We start from the raw sequence: 9,490 nt of genomic DNA, 5'->3' as shown, positions 1-9,490 counted from the left end.
CTGTTCAGCACTGAACACACTTAGCCCAAACCAGTGCAGTATGTCATAGTGTCATAAAGCACAGAGCATGATCTTGGGACCAGGACGGAAATGACTATGATGGAAGCACTAACTCCTCTTTTCTTTTTTTGGTTTTTCGAGACAGGGTTTCTCTGTGTAGCTCTGGCTGTCCTGGAACTTGGTCTGTAGACCAGGCTGGCCTTGAACTTAGAGATCCTCCTGCCTCTGCCTCCCAAGTGCTGGGATTAAAGGCGTGCCGGGCTTGGAAGGTGATTCTTGGAACCCAAATATCCTCAAGGAGTGGCACAAATGTCCTAAAGGAAGTTGAGCCTTAAGGACAGGCTTGGTCTAGTCCAGGTAGGCGGCGGCGGCGGCGGCGGCGGCGGCGGCGGCGGCCGCAGTTCCTACTTACTCAGAGTTAACTTCCTTTAGCTACCCCAATCAGGCTTGTTCCCCCTGCACCTGTTGATGGGCAGGATGGCTAACATTTACCCAGGCTGTGCCCTAGAGATGAGGAGATAGCACTGGCTACCCCTTCCCCTCCCCCAACATACCAGTCAATCAATACAGGTCTGTCACAGGACACCTGAGAGACACAAAGCTGGAGTGGGTAGGAGAGGGGGAGTGCCGTGTGTAAACAGAGAAGGATCTGACTGAAAGGCAGATGGCTTTGTCACCAAATGGAAAGAACTTCATATGAAAATGTCTTTATTTCTCAGCACAAAGCCAGGTACTGTACGACTGTGAAAAACTTGACTGGCCAGAGATCTTCACGAACAAGAAGACTCTCTTTGGCCCAGTGCCCTGTGACCCAGTGAGGGCCACAGGAGACTCAGGACAGCAGCAGAGGCTCTGGTCGGTTGTGTGTGTGTGTTGGGGGGTGGGTGAGCCCCTCAGAGCCTGTGGGGCTGGGGACTGAAAGTGCTATCTGCCTTTGTGGCCACTGGTTCCCTGGCCTAGCTGCCTGCAGTGGGAGAGGAAGGAACAGGATGGAATGGCCAGAAGTTGAGGGCACCAGAAAACCTGCCCTAAAATTTTCTGCTTTTAATTCCATGGCTGCATAAAGTGTTAGAGAGTGGGTGGGAAAAGAAACTAGGGTCTTCTTACCCTTCAAGGCACCTTGAACGGCTCTACCCATATACCCTATGTAGAAAAAGTCTTAAGCCCTTGACAGGTAGACATGGGTCTGAGCCCTAAGGCTGCAGGAAGTGACAAGGTCTGGGAATTGCTGGGGAGGAGCTACATGGAGTGTTCAGGGTGTCCATAGGTGGAAAGGGCGCCCATCTAAGGAGCTGTGGCCAGCCTCGTTTAGTGTCTAGGGGACAGAGTAGAAAGGCTTAGGCCCCACCGTCCTCCCTGCTCTCATCTACACTGGCCTGCCTCACCACTTTCCGGAGCCTAGGTGCAGAGGACACCCCAGCCTCCCCCTGCTCTTGGAAGGCCCGGGTCCTGCTGGCCACCAGGGCAGCACTGTGAAGGGCAACCACAGACTGGCGAGACTTCAGGGCAGGCCAAGGCCCCTTGCGAACCCGTTGACCACCTTTGGCTGTTGAGAGCTGAGAGATGGGATGAAGAGGCTCTTCATCTGAAGACTCACGGGAAGAGAAAACCTGGGTGGGGGAGGAAGAAGAGCCACAGGGAGCTCAGAGCCAGGAAAGGAGTAGGCACACACTTCCCGGGAAGACAGCACCCAGCCGTTCCTTGGCCCCCCATCCCTGAGCTTTCTTCTGGTCCTTAGCAGCCTTCTTAGGCCACCAAATCTAACTTCCACCACCTAATCCTCCCACCTCTCTGCCTTTGTACATTCAATCCTGTGAGCCACAGCGGAACCCCTGACAGGGGCCAGGCCCTGCAAAGAGCTCTGTGGATACCAGTGTCTTGGTGCCTCATAGGACAATAACCCACCATCAATCCCATGCCTCCCTATTGGTCCATACCCAGCACCTAAACATTCTGCCTGCCGGTTCCTTCTGAGTCAGCCCTGTGACCTCATGTCACATGTGGGGCCTGGCTTCCTCAGGCAAGGGCCAGCTTCCTGTCCTAGCTTGCGCCCATCAACTCTCAGCACACAACATGCTTGTCCACCTAATCCACTGGGTGAGTACAAAGGCCCTTCTCTGCACTTGGCTGGGTGGCTCCTCGGCTTTAGGAGGGCATCAGGAATGCTCTTACCTACCCTATCTAGTAGAGGAAGATTTGCCAGCCATCAGCTGGCAGTGGAGCTCACAGCTTGAGGAAGATGCCCACTCCAAAGCTAGAAGCCAAGCCCCCTAGGAAATGGGCCAGTTTGTCAGGCTGGGACGGGACTGTTCTTGTTTCCAGTCAGACCTGCAACTGCTTAGACCCTGGGACCACCGCTCTTGCCTGGCCTGGCATAAAAGGAGGAGCCCAAAGGTGGTCCCCACCTTTAGGTACTCAGGACAGTCCTGAGTTGTCTGGCACAGAAAGGTGTGAGGCAGTCAGTATGGAGGAAGCGAGGACAACACCCTACTGTGAGGGACCTACCGGAGCCTTAAGTCAAACTCCAGCACTTTGCCCCCACATTCTCCTCTGCAAGGCTACTGCAGGCCGAGCTCTCCAGCCCAGACTCACCTCCGGCAGGTCTCCAGCCTCTGGGGTATTCTCTGGCTCTGAGGAGGGCTCCAGGAGGCTGATGGAGCGCATGACTCCTCGGAGGTTGATGCGGGGCCTCAGTCCAAGCTCTTCTTTTGGGGTCTCCTCTAAACTCATAACCATTACCTCCCCACTGCCCCCTGGTTCTGGTGGAAGAGGTGGCAATGGTGTAGAAACTTCGGGTGCCAGGGGCTCCTCTGGGGAGACCACACCCACTTTCTGCTCCCAGACATGGCTCTGCCGGCTGTGAGGAGGAGGCTCTGAGTCAGCTCTGAGTGACACAGCAGCCACCCCCCAGTATACACATCACCTTCTCCCTCGTCCCTTCCCCCATACCTGGCAGTCAGAATGCCCTGGTAGGTCTGTAGCTGGCGCAGGAAGCCAGGGTTGGGGCGCACGATGGGCCGGAGCTCCTGCACATGGACCAGGGCTTGCTCCAGGCCCCAGCCATACTGTTTCATGGCATAGGCCAGCACCGTGGCGGCAGAGCGGCTGACGCCCATCTTACAGTGGACCAGCACCCGAGTGCCCTGTGCTCTATGGAGGTGGGACATGGTCAGTCCACTCTCCCTCAGCCCCAGTGGCCTGCAGACTGGGAAGGGGCAGGGAAGGGCTGAGGACCCAGCAGAGAGAAGGCAGTGAGGCCAGAGAGATCAGTGAGGGAAACAGAACCAAAGGCAGCATGGGCAGGAGGAGGGCACCAGTCTCCGCCGGGAGCTGGGGCTGGGGCAGCAGACTGGGAGGAGCCCACCTGGCATCCTCAATGAAGCGGTGTGTCTCCTTCCAGTGCGGCAGCAGCTGGGCCGATTCCTCATCCCAGACACGCACGTTGTGATAGGTGAAGCGCTCAGGGAAGAAGTTGTCGATCTCTCGGGCCATGTTCAGGATGTGGCTTACCCTGTACCAGAGGGTCCAAACTAGACTGACTGTGGCAGAGGAACCAGGCTCACTGGCCACTTCTGTTGGGTTCTTGGTTCTGAGTCAGGGGATGGGAACACTTGGAGTAGGAAGAGAACTGAGCCAGCCACCTGCCAACTGGCCTTGGGTACACTGTTTTACTCCGCGGATTGAGTTTCCGCGTTAAGTCAACACTAACTCTCTTCCATGACTCTGACTACAGTTAGCTTTCAAGCTTAGCTGAGATTAGGGGGCTCTCAGCAACAGGTGGTAAGGGCTACAGCAGGTCTCCCAGAAGCCCAAGGTGGGGATGGCAGATTCCTTTCAGAAGTGGCAACCACATCTCTACTAGAAGGCATTTTCTTCTGCTGGAAGAGGTGGCCAGGTGGGCAGGAACCTCCTCTGCTGGCACGTGCCCACCAGCACCCCTGGTCTCATTTCTGCACTGTCCTGTGTGCTTAGTGGGGCAGACGGCGTGCTGCTGAGGCCTCAGAGCCCACGTGAGTGCAGCCTCCCCAGCACTGAGTTAAAAGCAAAACCAGCAGTGTGGGGGGTGACCTAAGGTCCCAGAAACTGGCCAGGCTACCCCACAGGAAGACTGAGAGAATGACTGGCAGTCCTGAGGCTGGGGAACTCTTACCTGTTTCTCTGAAGTTCCTCCAGATTGGCAGCATTCCACTCAGAGCCCTGTGGAACGGGAATGGAAGAAGAGGACTGGGCTCCCGTGGCTGGCCTCTAGCTCCAGGACCTGTCACAGTAGCTGCACGGGTGACCTGGTCCCACCTCCAACAGCCTGCACTCACCAAGTAGAGGTGGGGGAAGATGCGGGAGGCCCGGTCTTGCTGGGCCATGAGCAGCAACATCTGGTTGTCGATAAAATCGCGGTACTGTTGGAGAGGGCGTCCCAGGCGCAGCTCCAGGGCCTGGCGGATCTACGGGGTGGTGCACGGGAAGAGTCCAGGTCCCCAGACCGGTGAGGCCTCTGAGGATGGTACCCTGTCCCCTCTACACAGCTGGAGTTAGGGGGAATGCCTCAGGACTGGAGGAAAGCAAGGTGAGAAAGGCCCCAAAGCAAGGCGAGTCTCAGGCCCAGCCACGCTGCCCACCTCTTTGGAAGTGACACTCTCTAGGTCACTGGTGTCCAACACCTGCCACAACTCAGCCAGGATCGCCTGCTCCATCTGCTCCTGTTCTGAGGCCCTAGAAGTGATCCTTCGGTAAGAGGCCATCCCTTCACTGCGGTACCACCCCTCCACCTTTCCTTCCCCTCCCCCAGCCCCAGCACTGACTGTCCAGGCTCAGCAACAGGTGGGCGCAGGGACTCCAGGTCAGACATGGCCATCCACTCGTTGAGGCAACCCTGGTCAGAGTTCAGCTTCTCCTGGTAGTGAGCGGCCCAGACAAGGGCACTGCCACCAGGCACAAGGCCACTGCCTAGAGCCGCCTCACAGGCCTGGTGCAGTACCTGCAGCGTGGCCCTGGGACAAGAAAGCGAGGCTAAGATACACAGTCTTACTTGGTTCCCTCTCCTGGGCCTGGAGGCCATCTCCCAAGAAGAGGCTGGCCTAAGGCTAGGCGACTGCAGCACTTACCACATGGTCTGGATGGAGACTGGCTTGAAGATTCGGCTCTGACCACCAGACGTCACACTGAAGCCCCTGCAGAAGACCCAGGGAGGGTAGAACCAAATACCAGGCCCTCAGAGAACCTGTTCATCTGTCAGATGGGGGAGGCTGAGGCCCAGAGCTAGGTGACTTTCCCATGATCGTAGGTAAGATAGAGTGGGTCCCAGCCCTAGTCCCACTGTCCTCAATGCCCGCCTCCCTTCCTCCTCTTTCCCTCCCATTACCACCTCTTACCCATCACCGTCCAGGTACACCTGGGTATCACTCCAGAGGGGCAAGACCAGGCCCAGGGTGCAGCTGTGGGAGCTGACAGGAGACAGGAGAGCCATTGTCCCTCAGCATCTCATATCTTTGCCCCAACCCTCCTCTCCCTACTCCTACCTGCTGTCAGGAAAGTCCACCCCCAGAAGAATGGTCTCCTGACTCAGACACTCTCCTGTGGACACTACCAGCAGGTAGCGGAGTCGTGGGGGCCGGGCTGCCTCCAGCTGGGATGCCTGGGAAAATGGAAGAAGCTGGGAATCATAGGGGCTCCTGGCTCTGCTCCTTCACTCCCACATAGACACACCTTGTGCCTTGCTGGCCCCTGTTCCCAACTCCCAGACAGAAGATCAGTGGCTACCTGAGAACACAGTGATACTCAAATTTTGCAATTTATGGCTCAACAAACTGTCTTTTTAAAAGCCTTAAATGAGGAGTGTAAGAAAAGGAGGGAGGCTGGTGGTGGTGGCGGCACACGACTTTAATCCCAGCACTAGGGAGGCAGAGGCAGGAGGATCTCCATGAGTTTGAGGCCAGTCTGGTCTACAGAGTGAGAACCAGGACAGGACTACACAGAGAAACCCTGTCTTGAAACACCACCTCCCTCGTCCCCAAAAAGGGGGGGGAGGCGGGGAGGACAGCATTAATAGAGGCAGCCTCATTTTTGTTTCTGCCTAGCAAAGAGGTTTTATCTTTTGAAAAATTATTTTATTTGTAGGGATGCTTTGTCTGCATGTATGTCTGTGCACCACGTGCATGCCTGGCACCCAGAGAGACCAGAAGCATGTCAGCTATCCTGGGATTGGAGTTAGAGATGGCTGTGAGCTACCATGTGGGTGCTGGGAATTGAACTGAGGGTCCTCTGGAAGAGCAATCAGAGCTCTTAAGCCCTGGATCATCTCTCCAGCCCTGCAAAGAGATTTTTTTTTAAACTCTGACACTCGCCAATATTTTATTTGAGAAATGCCTTCAACCAAAGGAATGATGTAGGGCCTCATACATGCTAGAAGGATTTCATCTTATAATGGGTTAGAACAGCACTTCTGGGGCTGGAGAGATGGCTTAGTGGTTAAGAGCACTGGTTGCTCTTCCAGAGGACCAGGGTTCAATTCCTAGCATCCACATGGCAGCTCACACTTGTCTGTAACTCCAGTTCCAGGGCTTCTGACACCCTCACACAGACATACATGCAGGCAAAACACCAAACAACATAGAAGTAAGTTTAAAAAATTCCTGTTGTAAAGCCTGCTTTACCGAAACCTGCACCTTGTTTTTCCTACTTTGCTGCCAACAGCGAATGTCTGCCTCCACAGACTTTCAGGAGCTGGCTCTTAGGTTCCAGTAGACCCCTGTCTTCTGTGGCTGCTGTTTGCCTGGCTGGTACACCAGCTGCCAAGGCATGCTTCATAAACCCTGGGAGTATGAGTCCATCTCTGGGCAACTCACTAGTATCAACAGGGGCCTCTTGTGGATCAACAGAAACCTCCCTCAAGTAACCCCCACCTCTTGGCTCACACAGGACAAACCTCCCTTGTCTTTTCACAGCCCTCTGGAGACAGACATGACCTTGCCCTGCTAAGATGCCTCTGGCTGAAGTGGCAGAGTTCCTGGGGTTTGGGTAATCCTCCCTCCAACTGCCTGGGTGCCCCCTAATCTCACAGCATTGCTCCTCAATCGATAGAAGCTCTGCACGGCCCCTACCAGGCGGATGTCGTCCTGTGGTCTCAGCAGCTCCACCATGAGGTGCAGATGCTGCCTCTGCACTTGTTTCCAAGGACTCTGGAATTCTTGCCCATTGTCGGTCTGGTCCTCAGTGAGCTGCTTCTCACCCAAGGGTTCCTCCGTTGGCTCAGAGCCAGCCTCGGCTGCATCATTACTGTCTCCTCCATCCTGAAGTCCCAGGACAGCCCCTCGGAGCACCGCAAAACTCTGCCTGGCAGAGCGATAGGGAAATGGTTCCGGCCATAGGTTTTCAAACTTTAGCAAGGGTGAGTCCCCCCAGGGGATTGCTGAAATGGATTGCTAGCCTGCTCTCCTGAGTCAGCTCTCCGGGAGTGAGGCACAGTTTGAAGTTTTAACCAGGACCCTGATAATGGCCAGTACCCAGAGGGCCAGCCTTGAGCTCACATCTGAGGATGTGTCCCTTTCCTGGGTGGGCTCAGATGCTCTAAACTTGTCTAAGCACCTATACATCTTCAGGTCCTATCCTGCCCTTGAGCCTGTGATCACTGGCCTGAGCCAAGGTCCAGGGAATGTGTGAAATCATCCACTGACCAGGGCCAAGGTAGGCCCGCTGGTTCTTCCACAAGCCAGGAATGTGATGCTTGCCAGTTCCTCCCACAGCACCTGGCTCCCACCTAAGCATGAGTTTATCAGAATACTTCAGTGAGTCCTCGGTCCACGCAAGACACCTGGATTCCACAATGGCAGCGGCCAGGGCACAGGCTATAAGGAAGCCTATGTCTGGAGAAGGGACTCACCTGCGCTGTAGCCGGCCTCTGCGCCTGGCCACTCGGTCCTGCTGAGAAACAGCGCGGGGACAGAGTGAGAGAGCGGCCCCCAGGACAGGAAGTACCCAAAAGCTCTGCTCCTCTTCCCTCAGGGGACTCCTAGGTGGGGGGAATAAATCTCCCTCTGAAGCCGCTCCCCTCCACAGGCCCCAGGGGAGCCCTGGCACCGTGGGGCTGCAAGGACAGGGGATTGCAGAACGTGGGAGGGATCTGAGAGGATCTGGGCCTCTGCAGGCTGGGCTGGCTCTCCTGGCTCTCAGGACTTCGCATCTACCTAGGTCGAGCTCTTGGGAGCTTCAGGACCTCCCAAGTGCCCTGGAACCTGAGACCCAAGGTCCCTCTCCGCCTACTCCTAGGCGTGAGGCCGTCTGCCAGGGGCAGGACGTGCTCCCTCAGGCCCGGCTGGCAGCCAACTGCGAAAGGGTAAGACCAAGCTAAACTCACCGTGGGTCCCACAGGCGTGGAGTGGCCGCTAGCCGGCGGCGAGCGACTCACTGTGACCAGCGCCATAAGGCCAGGCCCGGGTCACCTGGGCGAACCCGGTACGACCCCTCCCACAGCCCTACGGTCAGTCCCTGCCTTCGCACGACCAGGAAGAAGAGGTTGGAGCCACTAGGGCCTGGCACCTCCTCGGGAGCGGCCCTTAAAGGGCCCGACTCATGCCCAGTCCGGCCTCACGGAGCTAGCACCGAGCGGCCGGCCCCTCCCCTCCAGGCTCGGCTCAGCTCGCCCCGCCCCGTCCACGCTGGAGGCGGGGCTGAGGGTGGGGTCAAGGGCGGGGCGCAGGTGAGGAGCCGGACCTCGCTTTCTCCCTCGGCTGGTCCCGCAGGAGGCGCCTAGCCCTCCTTGCTACCCCTAGCAAGATCAACTGAGTAGCTTTGGACCTCCCTCTACTGTTTGGTTTATGCTCTGGCTCCTGGGAAGGAAGGAGCAAGGACAATAAGTCTTTTGTTTTTTTGAGACAGGGTCTCACAAAGTAGCTCTGACATGCCTGCAACTCACTATGTAGACCAGGCTGGCTTGGAACTCTCAGAGATCCACCTGCGTCTGCCTCCCAAGTGCTGGGATTGAAGACTTCGCCACCATGCCTGGGGGACTGGGTCTTAAATCTACCATCCCATCCAAACTTGCTCTCCTTTACACTTGGCCTTCTTTCCTCCACTCTGAGGAAATTTGGAGACCAGCAAGCTTGTGAGGAAATGAGTCGGAGTCTCAGCAACAGTCCACAAAGCCCGGAGACATTTCAAAAGGTCCGCTCTAGCGCTGAACAGGACGGGCTGAGCCCCTCCCCAGTTACTGTGTGCAGAGGGTGGGGTGTGACTGGCTTAGTCACTCTGGTAGAAGACATTTGAATCTGGGTAGGAACCTGTGCCTAGGCTGCAGCGATGAGGGAGGGGGCTTTCCCCAGAGGGTAGAATCGGAAGCCCCAGCCTCCCCCGCCAGGGAGACCAGGTGGCATTGGGGTAGGCAAGGTAGCACCCAAGGGAACCTCAGACGCCCCTGGAGCACCTGTGAGGGGATGGCCTTACTTTACAGCTGTAGAAACAGGTTCCAAAGCTAGAGATGAGGTCACCATCCTTCAGT

At 56.5% G+C, this 9,490-nt stretch overlaps 1 protein-coding gene across 3 annotated transcripts; it reads right to left on the bottom strand.

The window, feature by feature from the left end:
• Positions 1–691: 691 nt before the first annotated feature.
• On the bottom strand, positions 692–9,422 carry Ssh3 (slingshot protein phosphatase 3). Of its 3 annotated transcripts, none has more exons than XM_052714670.1 (14): positions 8,351–9,422; positions 7,877–7,917; positions 7,098–7,329; positions 5,517–5,632; positions 5,370–5,441; positions 5,103–5,168; positions 4,800–4,988; positions 4,617–4,710; positions 4,314–4,442; positions 4,151–4,197; positions 3,365–3,511; positions 2,950–3,150; positions 2,593–2,857; positions 692–1,610 (listed from the first exon to the last, which is right to left on the bottom strand). In XM_052714670.1, exons 1-14 carry the CDS (start codon positions 8,414–8,416, stop codon positions 1,338–1,340), a joined length of 1,938 nt encoding a protein of 645 aa, XP_052570630.1. In that variant the 5' UTR covers positions 8,417–9,422; the 3' UTR covers positions 692–1,337. The 3 variants fall into 3 exon arrangements, with proteins under 3 accessions (XP_052570630.1, XP_052570631.1, XP_052570632.1); XM_052714671.1 differs by having other exon boundaries at positions 7,877–7,914; XM_052714672.1 differs by having other exon boundaries at positions 7,098–7,325; positions 7,877–7,914; positions 8,351–8,401.
• Between the last annotated feature and the right edge of the window lie 68 nt (positions 9,423–9,490).

This window comes from Peromyscus californicus, unplaced genomic scaffold (genome assembly GCF_007827085.1).
Source record: "Peromyscus californicus insignis strain IS unplaced genomic scaffold, ASM782708v3 Scaffold_4__1_contigs__length_199733344, whole genome shotgun sequence".
NCBI lineage: Eukaryota > Metazoa > Chordata > Mammalia > Rodentia > Cricetidae > Peromyscus > Peromyscus californicus.
This window is presented reverse-complemented; position numbering and strand designations above follow the sequence as displayed.